The sequence below is a fragment of the Malaclemys terrapin genome, chromosome 2 (assembly GCF_027887155.1).
Source record: "Malaclemys terrapin pileata isolate rMalTer1 chromosome 2, rMalTer1.hap1, whole genome shotgun sequence".
NCBI lineage: Eukaryota > Metazoa > Chordata > Testudines > Emydidae > Malaclemys > Malaclemys terrapin.
The window spans coordinates 207,438,873-207,455,336 of NC_071506.1; the positions used below are offsets into that span (position 1 = coordinate 207,438,873).

The 16,464-nt window shown below is 44.2% G+C and overlaps 1 protein-coding gene across 1 annotated transcript in view; it reads right to left on the minus strand.

Moving 5' to 3' along the window:
• The window catches only part of SLC6A20 (solute carrier family 6 member 20), a 47,364-nt gene that overhangs the window by 28,712 nt on the left and 2,188 nt on the right, over window positions 1-16,464 (minus strand). Inside the window, exons 2-3 of the mRNA XM_054019640.1 lie at window positions 5,905-6,045; window positions 1,008-1,099 (exon numbers count right to left, since the gene is read on the minus strand). Of these exons, the coding sequence (XP_053875615.1) occupies window positions 1,008-1,099; window positions 5,905-6,045 (233 nt within the window). The remainder of the gene's footprint in view (window positions 1-1,007; window positions 1,100-5,904; window positions 6,046-16,464) is intronic.

Genomic DNA, 16,464 nt, shown 5'->3' on the forward strand with positions numbered 1-16,464 from the left:
GTTGACTGTGGTTGTCTGAAGAAATTCTTCCTATTGTTTATTTTAAACCGGCTGCCTATTAATTTCATTCGGTGACCTCTAGTTCTTGTGTTATGAGGAGTAAATAACACTTCATTATTTACTTTCCCCAGATCAGTCATGATTTTATAGACCTCAATCATATCCTCCCATAGTCATCTCTTTTCCAAGCTGAAAAGTCCCAGTCTTATTAATCTCTCCTCATATGGAAGCTGTTCAATACCCCTAATCATTAGTAAGCACTTCTGAAACATAAAGCATGTTGTAAAAGACAACATCACGTCACAGATATCTTTGGACAAGTCCTATGCATTTGTAAGTCCTGCTGAAGCAAATAATGCCTCAGTGTCATAGGGAAGTGGCTACTCGGCTTAATCATTACCTCACTATCCAAGTTCAAGTGTCAGTGCACAATAAAGATTTATTAAGTCCCTGCAGAAACTCCGGAGATGATACATCATGAAACCTTATTTACTTCTTTATTGGAAACACCCATTCTGTGCTGCTGGGAGAAGCTACACAGCTCATCGCAGAAAGCTTTTATTTTCATTTTGTTGATCAAATGATTAGCAAAGGTCTCACAAGGATGTGAAAGAATGTCCCCCTTTGGAGACCTAATTACCTTTTAAAGTGTTCACTGCCAACAAACTTTAGCCAGACAGGGCTTCTGAAGTCGGTCATCATGGCCTGATGATGACCATAAGCAACTCAAATAAATACACTTCTAAAAGGGACCATTCAGTGGTCAGATTGTAGTGCTGATTATCAGCTCACTGCCCGACAGCCTCTGCAGAATTTAAGTTTTCATATACCTTCTGCACACTGCAGATTCCCCTCTGGTCTAGTGTCACCTGCCTGGAAATTGGCTCATATTTTTGCCAAACAAGCCAGGTATGTTTTCAGAATTCCCAAGCACTTTGGCCCCAGCCCACCCCTGGAAAAAGTTAGGTCATTATCTAGCAATGCAGATCATCAGTGTTTCTACTCACCTGGAATGAATGGAACAGGTACCAGAATGCCCAGGCATTTATAACGTTATAGTACATGGAGAGGAAAAATGACACTACCACACTGGCAATGCCTGAGAATGAAAAAAGGAAAAGTCAGCGGAAGGGCAAACTGGCTGTACATCAGACTGCAGAATTTTAAAATGACACACTCACTTCTTCAGTCATTTTAGCTCTCCCAGACGACCATCACCAATGAAACATAAAGGTTCAGAAAAGAAGGCTGGAAAAATAGGAGCCCATCTAGATAGAAGCTGCCTAAGGTTTAGAGCTGTCCTATTGGGAAAGTGGCAATGCCTTAGGGGCAAAGAGACCAGCCAACCTAGTGACTCATGGTTAGACGTCCACACTGCAAAGAACTAGTGTTCTGAACCTCTCATGGGAAGACAATGTGCCATCCTACACCTTTAGTAGGGGTGAAACATTGTTAGCTAAAGGGACCATATTTTCTGACAGACTCTACATGTGTCACCACAAAATTACCCTTTTTTTAAAGTGCTGGTATTGCTACTGTGAACTTCTGACTGGATAGAGCCATTTCTTGCAGTGGAGGATATTTCCTGGTAATTCTGTTCTAAGTGAATCTATCATGAAACACTGAACAAGTGTCATTATCATTCACTTTAAGCCAAAGAACAGTTTGCTGGTGCTAACCCTCATTTAATTTCTCTTCACTCTAAACACTGTTAAACACTAAACTCTCAGTCCCCAGGACTTGCCGTCTCTGGTAAACACACAGTAAATTCTCCTATGGACAGAAACACCTCTTTTGAACAAACATTTTGACTGATAAAATGAGGAATTGGGATAATTCAGGTGTCCCCAAAATATTCCTAGAACACCAGACATGTGAAAACCCGGAATTGTCAGGAGAATATTGGGACATATGTTCACTTTAGTGTTAACTGCTGTGGTTACTAAGTGCCTGATTAACCATGTGGCAGGTGGATAAAAGAAATGCATGTTTAGAGCCTATCAGGCCACTTCAAGGTTACAAACTCAGTTAAAAATTGTAGTGTGGACAGAATCTGAGAGCCCCGCCCTTATTTTTGCCAAACGAACTAGGATGGTTTCCTCATGCTGTGGGTTAGAAGAGAGAGCCAGCAGCATTTACCAGAGTGTCACAATTGAAAGGAATGATCCTGCTCCCATGCAAATCAGTAGCAAAATCCCTACACTCTGCCAACCGGTAGATTGCGACCAACTGGTCAATCCTGGAGCCTCTGACAGTCAGTCGCGATCTCTGTCTGCTAAAAGTCCAGCGGCGCAGTGGGGCTAAGGCAGGCTCCCTGCCTGTGCTGGCCCCATGCTGCTCCCGGAAGCAGCCAGCACGCCCCTGCGGTCCTTGGTGGGGGCAGGGGTCTCCGCCGCTGCTCCTGCTGCAAACACTGTCACTGCAGCTCCCATTGGCTGGGAACGGGGACCTACGGCCAATGGGAGCTGTGGGGGCGATGCTTGCAGGCAGGAGCAGCATGCAGAGCCACATGTCCCCCTCTCGGGGCTACAGGGGTGTGCTGGCTGCTTCTGGGAGTGGCGTGGGATCTGGGCAGGCAGGGAGCCTGCCTTAGCCCTGCTGCACCACTGCCTGGGAGCTGCCCAAGGTAAGCGCCACCCACTGGGAGTCCGCACTCCTCCCACACCCCAAACCCCAGCCCTGAGCCCCCTACCAGAGCCAGCACCCCATGCCCCCTCCTGCACCCCAACACTCTGCCCCAGCCCAGAGCCCCCTCCTGCACCCAAACTCCCTCCCAGAGCTTTCACCCCTCACCCCCTCCTACACCCCAACACCCTGCCCCAGGCTCAGCTGAAGTCCCCTCCCACACTCCAAACCCGTCGGCCCCAGCCCAGAGCCCGCACCCCCTCCCGAGCCCCAACCTCCTAGCCCAGCCCGGTGAAAGTGAGTGAGGGTGGGCGAGAGCGAGTGATGGAGGAAGGGGAAGATGGAGTGAGTGGGGCGGGGCCTTGGGAAGAGGCAGGGCCTTGGGGAAGGGGCGGGGTAGATCCCGGATTGCATTTAAATTCAAAAAGTGATGTTGTGTGTAAAACGGTTGGAGACCACTGGGAAAATTCTCTCATCATTTCGCACCTTTGCTAACACCCATTATGCGCTCCCCATGTTAGCTATGCTGGGAGCCCTAGTGCGAAAGGACTGCTAGCTGCCACTGGCATTTTCAGTATTGTGTCATGTAACCCTGTGCAGAGCAGGGCTAACTGGCATGGTGCAAGCACACCTACGCTAGAGCATCTGGCATTGCTAACACAGGTGCAGCTGAACAGGCGTTAGCAACAGGGGCAAATTCTTAGATCCCTGTCACACGGGAAGCATCTGGTATCTCTCCCGCCATAGTGTTCATGTCATAACTATAGTATTCTCAGAACCCAGGTTGTTGATACGCATCAGATTGTCATGTCCTCTATTGTACTGCACAAATGTAAATCAAATATCAGGTAAAAGAAGGAGCTTTTCATCCTAGAACTAGACCCTTTGCAAGAAACCTCTGTGGTAGCAATGCCAAGTTTTTACCTATCAGAGGGGTAGCCGTGTTAGTCTGAATCTGTAAAAAGCAACAGAGGGTCCTGTGGCACCTTTAAGACTAACAGAAGTATTGGGAGCATAAGGTTTCGTGGGTAAGAACCTCACTTCTTCAGATGCAAGTAATGGAAATCTCCAGAGGCAGGTATAAAGTTTTTACCTGGTATCTAGGAAGAGTGCTGTAACTCCTTCCTGCACACAAACAACACATTTACATATTTATTGTTTTACTGCACGTGACGCATGCTTGCCATTGAAATCTCTCTTCTTTCAAGGGCATGCAGGAGTTGAGTCTGAACTTTGGTCACTTATGGTGAATATTCAACACCATTTTAGAGATGAACAATTCATGTTCAAATGAACTGGAAGTAGTTTAGGTAGAAGGGCAATTTAGGCTATTTTTAGATGGATTAGTTCAGTTACTGGCCTATGTTGAAGGATGAGAGTAGTAAATTGGTGCATTGTTTTGTTGTTGTGATGTATTTCATTAAGCTTGTCAGGAGGAAGATCTTGTTGTTAAAACACCAAACAGGCAGGCCGGAGATCTGGGTTCTGGTGGTGGGTTCTGCCATTGACTTTCCATGGTTCACTTTCTGCAAAATGGAGACAATCCTTCCCTACCTCATAGGCAAGTAATGAAGTTTGATTTATTAATGCTTGTAAAGTGCTTTTAGCTTAATAGATTCAGAGATTTGGCCAGAAGGGACCATTGTGTTCATCTAGTCTGACCTCCTGTATAACACAGGTCATGGAACTTCCCCAAAATAATTCCTTGCACAGATCTTTTAGAAAAACTTTCAATTTTGATTTAAAAGTTGCCAGTGATGGAAAATCCACCATGACCCTTGGAAAATTGTTCCAAGGGTTAGTTACCCTCACTGTTAAATATGTACACCTTACTTCCAGTCTGAATTTGTCTGGCTTCAACTTCCAGCCAATGGATCATGTTATACCTTTGTCTGCTAGATGGAAGAGCTCATTATCAAATATTTGTTCCCCATGTCAGCATTTATAGACTATGATCAAGTGACCACTTAACCTACACGTTTGTCAAGCTAAATAGATGGCACTCCTTGAGTCTAGCACTCTTAGGCATATGTACTAATTCTTTCATCATTCTTGTGGCTCTTCCCTGAACCCTCTCCAACTGATCAACATCCTTCTTGAATTGTGGGTGCCAGAACTGGACACAGTATTCCATTAGCGATTGCACCAGTGCCAAATACAGAGGTAAAATAACCTCTCTTCTCCTACTCAAGATTCCTCTGCTTATGCATTCAAAGATCACATTAGCCTTTTTGGCCACAGTGTCACACTGGGCTCTCGTATTCAGCTGATTATCCACCATGACCCCCAAATCTTTTTCAGAGTCTCTGCTTCCCAGACTAGAGTCCCCACTCCTGTAAGTATGGCCTGCATTCCTTGTTCCTAGATCTATACATTTAAATTTAGCTGTATTAAAATACATATGATTTGCTTGCACCCAGCTCATCAAGCAAGCCAGATCGCTCTGTACCAGTGACCTGCCCTCTTCATTATTTACCACTACGCCAATCTTTGTGTCATCTGCAAACTTGTTAGTGCTGATTTTATATTTTCTTCCAGCTCATTGATAAAAATGTTCAATAGCACAGGGCCTGGGAGGTGCTACAGATGTGAGAAATCATTTCAGGCTTTGCTATATATCACCATCTTACAGTATAAGCCAGTGACATGGACGGAAGTGGCTGAAATGTTGTATTGGGACACAGCAGCAAAACACAATGGCAAACAATGTGCTCTTTTGAGATCTGATGGCCACTCTCAGCTCCTCGCAGGTTGTTCAGTCAATGCTACATACGTGTGGGAGGCAGCAGGGGTCAGGGAAGCAAAGTCCCTGGCTTCTGTGCCTGGCTCTGCCAATGACTCCCTGGGTGACACAGAATAAGTCACTTAAGCTCTCTGTGCTTCAGTTCACTGTGTAGAAACTCTGGATAATATTTGCCTACTTTACGGGCGTGTTATGAAGCTTAATTATATAATGTTTGCAAAGTGTTCTGAGATTTTCAATACGTAGGGTGCTATATACGTGTGAGTATTATAAGTATTATAACCTGTGCTCTGGAGGAAACTAAAGTTCATTGCACGTACTTTAGCACAGCTCTTTTCGCTAATTACCCAGGGATCCATGACTTTGATCAGAACTCTGATTTTATTTGTATATTGCCCAATTCATTTTATATTCCATAAATACCCCAATTCTTGTCCATTTCCTGCTCTAAATTATATTTAATGCAAAAACTGATAGGAATCCCCAAAAGTCAGCTAGGAGTTCAAAATAACCCTGTTCGTGAATTGAGAACTTACCAACCCCGCTGAGGTAGGGGCTTATGATTTTCCACGCTCCTATGCTCCCCTGGCGCATGTGCTGTCCCACTGCCAACTCCAGGTATAGCAAAGGCATCCCTTCTACAATTAACATGATGAGATATGGGATTAAAAATCCCCCTGTAGGAGAAACAAAAGGAAGCATTTAACAAGCAAATGAGAGAAATGAGCTATTACTTTCAGGGCCGCCCAGAGGATTCAGGGGGCCTGGGGCAAAGCAATTTTGGGGGCCCCTTCCATAAAAAAAAGTTGCAATACTATAGAATACTATATTCTCGTGGGGGCTCTTGTGGAGCCCAGAGCCTGGGGCAAATTGCCCCACTTGCCCCGCCCCCCCCCCCCCCCCCGGCAGCCCTGATTACTTTTGAGACTTCAAATACAGTTTTAATAACACCGCTCTGTCATTAGATGGCTCACCATTAATGATATGAACAGCCACGCATACAGATCCATACGTGCACACCTATTCATGTACCACATCCATGCATGTACACCTTTGTATGCTCATCCATTCACCCTTGTATGCAATTCCCACTGCTTGTGCAGCCATAAACTAGTGATAAAAGTGACAAGCTATGGAACTGCTGAAGCTAGTCCATAATGAGATTCAACATGTTCTCTGTCCTTGATGATTAGCCTGTAATTGCTACATGATGGATCTTGGGCCATACAGTTGTCTTCCAGACGACAGTATATTGCTGATGATTGCTGTGTTAGGATCCCAGCTGCACCTGCAGCTTCATGCAGGTCACCAGCGTGACTGATTCAACAAAATCCTAAATGTGATGTCATCTCATTAAGAGGTGGAAGAGTCGTCTTAGGCTGACTTGAGCAGACAAACTTTTTATACCTCAGTGATGATGCCAGCCAGCAGCAATATGAGGGTGCTATACCAATAAAGCATGTTGCAAACGTGAGACTATATAGACCAGAGTGGGCAAACTTTTTGGCCAGAGGGCCACATCTGGGTAAGGAAATTGTATGGTGGGCCATGAATGCTCATGGAGTTTGGGGTGTAGGAGGGTGCTGGGACCGAGGGGTTCGGAGGGCAGGAGGGGGATCAGGGCTGGAGCAGGGAGTGGGGGCACCAGGGAGAGGTGAGGGTTCTGGTTGGGGGTGCAGGCTCTGGGATGGGGCTGGGGATGAGGAGCTTGGGGTGCAGGAGAGTGCTCCAGGCTTGGACTGAGGGGTTCGGAGGGCAGGAGGGGGATCAGGGCAGGGGGTTGGGGCACGGGGGGGGGGGGGGGTGGCTCAGGGGTGCAGGCTCTGGGCGACGCTTATCTCACGCGGCTCCTGGGAAGCAGTAGCATGTCCCCCCTCCGGCTCCTATTCAGAGGCCCGGCCAGGCAGCTCTGCTGCGCGCCCCATCTGTGGGTGCCGCACCTGCAGCTCCCATTGGCTGCGGCACTTGGGGTGGGGGCAGTGTGCAGAGCCGAGCCCCCTGGCTGGCCCTATGCATAGAAGCTGGAGGGGGGACACGTCGCTGCTTCCAGGAGTGGCCCCTGACCCTGCTCCCCAGCTGGAGTGCCAAAGCGGGGAAAAGCCAAGACCCCACTCCCCAGCATGAGCTCGAGGGCTGGATTAAAATGGCTGGTGGGCCAGATGCAGCCCACGGGCCATAGTTTGCCCACCCCTGATTTAGACTCAAGCCACATCTCAGCACCAGGCCAGTCTCCAGTTCAGCAGAACAATCACGATATACCACTGTGTGGCCTTGTCTACACTAAGGCATTTTTTACTGATACTTGGCAACCCTGGGATTTTTTGCTAAACATTTCCTAGTCTAGCGCTGACCAATGAGAGAATGTCACAGTTGTTCACTTTGAGCAGTATACAAGACTACAGCTATTAAAGTGTAACTAATTGCTCCCCAAGCTGTTAAAGGGTAATGAGAGAGGTGATGAGGCGGAGAGGTTTATTTCACATGTGTGCATCTCTCTTAACGGGCCAAGGAGTGCAGCACTGAAGAGGGGTAAGGAAAAACCCTCATCTCCACAAAGGATAGTGTGGCTGAGGGCCTATCTACATAATAAATGTAACTGTGTTTTCATAAGTAGGTTGTGCCACCACTCTGACCTGGTTAAAAAACCACATGGGCATAGAGCCTCAGCTAGTGTCAATTGCTATAGCTCTACTGAAGTCACTAGGGATCTGAAAGTTTGCAGCAAGACCTGTGGATCTGCCCATGGCTAACTTGTGTGTACGCCACAACTTTTTTCACAACACAACCATGTGCCAGCCAAGTTTGCACATCCACACCTAACACAATGCCTCCCGGTATCTGTACTGCAGCTACCCCCTAGTGCCTCAGCAGGGGATCGGATGCCTGGAGGACATGCACACAGAGCAACGACAATAGCCCATAGGAAACTGTGCTTCTTGGTTTGTCCTACTGCACAGACCTGGAAGGAAGGAAGACTGGCCAATCCAGTTCCATAGACACAGCTAAGGGGGCCCTGTGCACAGAGCAAAATTAAAGCCTTATGGCCTCTCACAGGAGAACAGCCATGTACTAGCTATGTTGCTGGCAAAGGGGATAGACAATTAGCTGCCACGGGGTGAATTTTTGCTTCTGTCTTAACTGATTTGCCCATTCTGATGTCATGAACGGAAGGCACATTTGTGACTAATGCAGTGAGATTAGAGACAGATAGCTCCACATGTATTGGCCCTAAAAAGAAAATCCAAAGACCATTTAAGTGGCTCTTAAATTACAGCGAAGCCCCACTACAATGGAAAGGCTCGAGCTATGGAATTGGTCTCTCACCATAGTTCGGGCTGGGTTTGGCTCTGGTGTTCTGGCAACGAGGACATGGGGGAGGGGAGAAACTGAAAGGACCCGAGTCAGAAGGGAGTGGGCAGAACACAGAGAAAAAGGTGGGCGAGGAAGAAGGAAATAAAGGAAAGAGCGGGTAACACCGCAGAAAAATGAAAAAGAAGGAGAAACAGTGAAATAGAGGACAAGAAACACCAAGATGCTGTAGGAGAAAACTAGGAGTGGGGATGGAGGGGTGGGGAAAGTGAAAGAAAAAGAAGCACAAAACCAAGGCAATGTTTGATTTTTAAATTAACTATAGAGAGTCTAATCCCCAAATACCCACAAAATGGGGTGGATTCTCTTTCTACACGTAAGTTCCGTTAAACCCTGGGGTGCTGGATTTTCTGAGCCGCCAAAAGGACATTACATGGTTGGCCTGCATCCTCCAGTCCAGCCCTGGTCTACCACCTCCACCCCTGCATCACGCTCCCCTCTCAAGCTCACCCTCCAGTTCTAACCCATGGTTCTGATTTCCAGCTCCTGCGCTGCTGCTATTCCCTGCCCCCAAGGAAACCGCTTAAACTTCATGCCAGGCTGTACCTTTGCACACCCCCCCGCCCCAGTTCATTTGCCCTCTGGGCCCTAATTCTTAAATCCAGCCCTGCGTTCTGAAAGACTAACAAGATACTGTGTCACTGTATGTGCAGTCACCATTACTGCTGATGTATGTGATTAAGGGGGCAAGGGGATATCATACGCTCCAGGGGAAAGAAGGCTCAAAAAATTGTGAAAACTGGCAAGCGATCAAAGAACAAAACTGTAGTGGATGTTGCTGAAGTATTACATGTTTTTATTGTTATAAGGTTTGATCCAAAATCCACTGGTGTTAAAAGGAGTCTTGCCTGTTGACTTGAATGGGCTTTGGATCAGGCCCATAGTATGTTACTCTGTTCAACGAGGTAATGGGTATTCGAAAAAGCATCAGATTAAAGAGCAAGGTAATTAGCCAAAATTTTGCCAAGTGCATAGTTTGCCTGTATGCTCTCAGACCCAACACTGAAGACGATTTGTGTAGCTATTGGTACTATAAGTCCTATTGTTTTCAAGTACTCTGAGTTGGTAACTCTAACTGGCCTACTAGTAAAATAATTTGGTTCTGTGCGGCGCTGTAGAGCTTTAAAGCTACTGTGGAATCATCACTGCATGCTGAGCCAAACTCCGTTTATCCAACCACTGTATGTAAGGGGAAAGAGTGGTGGTGATCTCTCCAGGACCTATAGTCATGCCTTTAAGTGTATCAAAGAGTTACTGGCATCATCAGATGTCTGATGCATCACCGTCCTAGCCTGCAAATAAAGTTAGCATGTGATACCTCTGCATATTCTGGATTCAAAGTTAAACCTTGGGCCAGCTCATCAGCAGATGTAAATCAGCATCGCTTCATTAAAGTCAATGGTGCTTGGATGATTTGTTCCAAATGAGGCTCTGCCCCTCTGTGTCTTGGGTCTGTATCTATAAAGTATGACTGTCCCTATATCTGAGTTCACTATAAACAAGTTCCACTGTATCTTTAATTTGATAATCTCATTTATACCTGGGTTAGCTGCCAAAGAACTGTCCTAAAAGTTAATAGGCATCTTAACTGATACGTTATTCAAACCGCAGAACAATAACTGTGATGCTCTCTAGAAAGAACTGGTTCATATCTGTGTTGCCCAGTTCAAGCCCTCTGGATAAAAGAGAGGATAAGCAGTGAATACATTTACGAGAAGGAAGATAATCGGTTTTAAAGTTTGGACGGCTATTGTATCATATAGATACCTGTGGTAAGAACTTTTAGACTATGCTCTTCAGGGCAGAGAATGATTTTATTTTTGTGTTTCAGCGTGTCAACAACATAGTCAGCCTTACACAATAATACTAATGGAGGAAAATGCAGCAGTCAGCTGAAGTTATAAGGCTGTTCATTTAGGTCCCTGAAAACCATACTTTGCAGAAAATCCATGTTGTTGGGTGGTGTTTTTTTTTCTTTTTAGGCTGGAGGCATTGATCAAAGGTACACTTGTGTGTGCTGTAAAGATTTACAGCTGCAGGGCTCGATAAGAGAAACTTAGAAAGCTAATCTTGTTACAGTAAAAAGCCTCATACTTGAGTCTAACTGCCCTTTAGAACATCTCTGCTGGGCGGACAGGAAAATTGTCTGCAATGGGTTAGACACAATTTATATATGTGTACATAATGTGCAATTAAATTTAAAAAATATATTAAAAGGCAATGTTCTGGCATCACTTTCAAGGAGGAAGATGGTAGCCTTCTGAAACATTTGTAATTGAGAATCCAGCAGGAATTATAGATCATCTCTCTAGCTAATATATCCTAGTTTACATTTCTATACAGCATCAACCACTTGCAGTATCTAAATGCTAAGTGAGGCTCTGATCCAAAGCCCATTGAAATAAATGGAAAGAATCCCACTGACTTCAGAAAGCTTTGGACCTGGCCCTTATGGCATATCTAATCTAATCTATCTAGAAATTAATTTAAACAATTGCTCCAGCTCCCAGCACACCATTGAGTGCCTCCTGCAAGTGGGTTTAAAACTTGCGTTTGAACCAAAGTTAAAAAAAGAGTTTAAAAATCTGCAAACAGTTTTTCTCCTGGGAAGAAAAAGGGTGAAGGGCGGAAAGAACCACATGTGACAGGTGGTAGGGATTCAGGTACTACGGTGATGGATGCAGCATAAAGAAACTGAATAGAACTGTCCTAGGAACCTTACTGGAACTTCTTTAAGGCTAGTCAGCGTGTCAACCACATAGTCTGCCCTTCACAAAAATAGGTATTTGCCTTTTAGAACTGGTGGTAAGTTTTCTCTATAATTAACTTAATAATCTGATCTTTGATTTCTAAGTGCAGAAAAGCAACTGACTCTGGGTTTATGTCTATTTCTGACATTTTTTTGTTTAGTTTGGAGCGGGTGAAAAAAAAACCAGCATCCCAGCCAGAGAACTCTTTTTGAACCAAAACCAGTTTAATCTACATTTCCAAAGCCTCTTGTGAGATTTTAGCTGTAGCAATCCCGTTGCCTAAGGGGTTTCTGCCAACTTCCAGGCAACTTTGCAGCCAAGTTATCAACCCTTTAAAATTAAGCCTTATATAACAGAACTGCATTAACAGCAGCAGTTTGAATGGCTATTATTAATCCCTTAATTAAATCAATGTAAATCTCTTCCCTTCTCAGTAGCATTTTTAGCTTTAAAGCTACTGTGGAATCATCACTGCATGCTGAGCCAAACTCCGTTTATCCAACCACTGTATGTAAGGGGAAAGAGTGGTGGTGATCTCTCCAGGACCTATAGTCATGCCTTTAAGTGTATCAAAGAGTTACTGGCATCATCAGATGTCTGATGCATCACCGTCCTAGCCTGCAAATAAAGTTAGCATGTGATACCTCTGCATATTGGTTTTGAGGTGGCAATCATGTGTCATTAAATAAATTACTTTCCCTGCATGAGCTATGAACATCAGGAACATAATTACACTGACAACGGAAGAGAAGCTTTAGGTATTATAGATTGGGGAACAGGCGGAAACATCTTTGGTGTGCATTTACCTGAATCAGATGAAGTTCTTTCCTTACAATCCCAGAAAGACAATAGGGGAAGCCACTGTAAGAAATCACTAATTGATGTTATACTGAATTTGGGAGTGATGGAAGCTAGAATAAAAGTGACCTCAGCCGGTAGGACTAGGAAGGTGCGAGTGTGGCAGTGTTTATGATGCAGGTTAGACCTCAGAACAGTGGTTGGAACTGGAACTTGCTGGAATGGCTGTCTGCACATACCCTTCCACATTCCATACTACCCCCAGTTTGGTCAGTTTCCTTCTCCCCATCATAACCCAACATAATGTGAATCTTACATTGATTGGTATCTTATTTTGCTGACAAAGCCTTGCTTAGTTTCTTGAATCACATTGTCTGAGAGATGCTGAGCACCCTCAACTCCCATTAAAGTCTGTGGGAATTGGGAGAGCTCAGCCCCGCACAGGATGTGACCTGTGCAACACCAGAGGAAGCAGTAGCAGGGGGAAGATGCACTTACAAGTGTGAGCTGCTGACCAGCAAGGTTCCACTGAGATAGCTGAGCCTACCCTGCAAAAAACGGGGTACAAAAGGATATCTCAGCAAGGCTTGGAAGTTTAAAGAATTAGGCTTCACCTGTTAATTGGGTTTTGGTTGAAACCAGAAGCGCTAAAGTTCCTTATCTGGAGTCGCTCACTCTTACACACTTTTACCAAGTCAGCTTTGAATGCCTTTGTTTAGGATTGGCACGGTAAAGATTCCTGATTCACCCCAGTTCTTAATTGTAACTAATGGGGGCGAGGTGAGTATGTAAACTTGCAGGCTGGATCAAGTTCCCTGGATCCAACCTAACACTATAAATTGCACTTGGGCATTTATAGATCATCAGAGAGGAAATATTGATGTGCTCACTCCCTGCTTTGTGTGTGAAACAGACAAGGTCTTTGCAAAGGGGAAGACAGACAGAAAGACAGGCAGTCTTGGTTCCTTGCAGAGGGCAAAGAGGGGGAGGAACAGAGAGATTCTATTATAATGGGGTGGCTCAACAGTGCCATATGGTACTTGAATGGGGTGTCCCCCACTGCAGGTTTCTCCTGGAAAAAGCCCCTGCCTTTGACTTTGAGATCGCCTCAGAAAGACCTGCTGACTAAGTCAAAAACAGATTTTGAGTAGCTTTTCCTGGTTTTAACAGCAAGCCAAAATATTTACGTAAATATCTATTATTTGGAATTTAATCTCCAGCATTAACATTCCTTGCAATGGGCTCTGCTCAGTTACTTGCAAAGAAGTTGAAATGAACACTGAGCAATAATCCGTATTATTCAGGGAATTAATTTTATACCTCCTGGCTATGCTTTTATTAACAACCCCTTTGTTTGCCTCTTATGTTAGATAACTCCCTTTCAAACTAGGGAGTTATCAGAGACTTAACAGTCCTTATATATTCAGTGGGGACCTTTTATAACACCCAATCAAACCCCAGTGAACCCCCTGGGAGTTTTGCTGTTGACTTCAAGGGGATCAGGATCAGACCCTTTGTGAAGTCCTTTTTTTCACCAGACAGCTTCACTATATCTGGATTTGCAGTTTGCCATGTTGTAACACAGTGAAATAATTAGGGACTTTTATTCTACTTCACAACGAACGAGAGCTGGGGCAGAACCAAAAGCCCAGATCCAAACGCCCCCCTCCCCCTCAACTTTGGTCATGTTTGGATCCAAATTTTGCATCCAGCCCCTCTCTTTAGAATGAGCTGAACCAAGATCTCAGATCCAAACACCCTATGGACTCTGGGGCAGCTCAGTTCTGGATTCAAAGTTAAACCTTGGGCCAGCTCATCAGCAGATGTAAATCAGCATCGCTTCATTAAAGTCAATGGTGCTTGGATGATTTGTTCCAAATGAGGCTCTGCCCCTCTGTGTCTTGGGTCTGTATCTATAAAGTATGACTGTCCCTATATCTGAGTTCACTATAAACAAGTTCCACTGTATCTTTAATTTGATAATCTCATTTATACATGGGTTAGCTGCCAAAGAACTGTCCTAAAAGTTAATAGGCATCTTAACTGATACGTTATTCAAACCGCAGAACAATAACTGTGATGCTCTCTAGAAAGAACTGGTTCATATCTGTGTTGCCCAGTTCAAGCCCTCTGGATAAAAGAGAGGATAAGCAGTGAATACATTTACGAGAAGGAAGATAATCGGTTTTAAAGTTTGGACGGCTATTGTATCATATAGATACCTGTGGTAAGAACTTTTAGACTATGCTCTTCAGGGCAGAGAATGATTTTATTTTTGTGTTTCAGCGTGTCAACAACATAGTCAGCCTTACACAATAATACTAATGGAGGAAAATGCAGCAGTCAGCTGAAGTTATAAGGCTGTTCATTTAGGTCCCTGAAAACCATACTTTGCAGAAAATCCATGTTGTTGGGTGGTGTTTTTTTTTCTTTTTAGGCTGGAGGCATTGATCAAAGGTACACTTGTGTGTGCTGTAAAGATTTACAGCTGCAGGGCTCGATAAGAGAAACTTAGAAAGCTAATCTTGTTACAGTAAAAAGCCTCATACTTGAGTCTAACTGCCCTTTAGAACATCTCTGCTGGGCGGACAGGAAAATTGTCTGCAATGGGTTAGACACAATTTATATATGTGTACATAATGTGCAATTAAATTTAAAAAAAATATTAAAAGGCAATGTTCTGGCATCACTTTCAAGGAGGAAGATGGTAGCCTTCTGAAACATTTGTAATTGAGAATCCAGCAGGAATTATAGATCATCTCTCTAGCTAATATATCCTAGTTTACATTTCTATACAGCATCAACCACTTGCAGTATCTAAATGCTAAGTGAGGCTCTGATTTATTTTATTGAAATAAATGGAAAGAATCCCACTGACTTCAGAAAGCTTTGGACCTGGCCCTTATGGCATATCTAATCTAATCTATCTAGAAATTAATTTAAACAATTGCTCCAGCTCCCAGCACACCATTGAGTGCCTCCTGCAAGTGGGTTTAAAACTTGCGTTTGAACCAAAGTTAAAAAAAGAGTTTAAAAATCTGCAAACAGTTTTTCTCCTGGGAAGAAAAAGGGTGAAGGGCGGAAAGAACCACATGTGACAGGTGGTAGGGATTCAGGTACTACGGTGATGGATGCAGCATAAAGAAACTGAATAGAACTGTCCTAGGAACCTTACTGGAACTTCTTTAAGGCTAGTCAGCGTGTCAACCACATAGTCTGCCCTTCACAAAAATAGGTATTTGCCTTTTAGAACTGGTGGTAAGTTTTCTCTATAATTAACTTAATAATCTGATCTTTGATTTCTAAGTGCAGAAAAGCAACTGACTCTGGGTTTATGTCTATTTCTGACATTTTTTTGTTTAGTTTGGAGCGGGTGAAAAAAAAAACCAGCATCCCAGCCAGAGAACTCTTTTTGAACCAAAACCAGTTTAATCTACATTTCCAAAGCCTCTTGTGAGATTTTAGCTGTAGCAATCCCGTTGCCTAAGGGGTTTCTGCCAACTTCCAGGCAACTTTGCAGCCAAGTTATCAACCCTTTAAAATTAAGCCTTATATAACAGAACTGCATTAACAGCAGCAGTTTGAATGGCTATTATTAATCCCTTAATTAAATCAATGTAAATCTCTTCCCTTCTCAGTAGCATTTTTAGCTTTAAAGCTACTGTGGAATCATCACTGCATGCTGAGCCAAACTCCGTTTATCCAACCACTGTATGTAAGGGGAAAGAGTGGTGGTGATCTCTCCAGGACCTATAGTCATGCCTTTAAGTGTATCAAAGAGTTACTGGCATCATCAGATGTCTGATGCATCACCGTCCTAGCCTGCAAATAAAGTTAGCATGTGATACCTCTGCATATTCTGGATTCAAAGTTAAACCTTGGGCCAGCTCATCAGCAGATGTAAATCAGCATCGCTTCATTAAAGTCAATGGTGCTTGGATGATTTGTTCCAAATGAGGCTCTGCCCCTCTGTGTCTTGGGTCTGTATCTATAAAGTATGACTGTCCCTATATCTGAGTTCACTATAAACAAGTTCCACTGTATCTTTAATTTGATAATCTCATTTATACATGGGTTAGCTGCCAAAGAACTGTCCTAAAAGTTAATAGGCATCTTAACTGATACGTTATTCAAACCGCAGAACAATAACTGTGATGCTCTCTAGAAAGAACTGGTTCA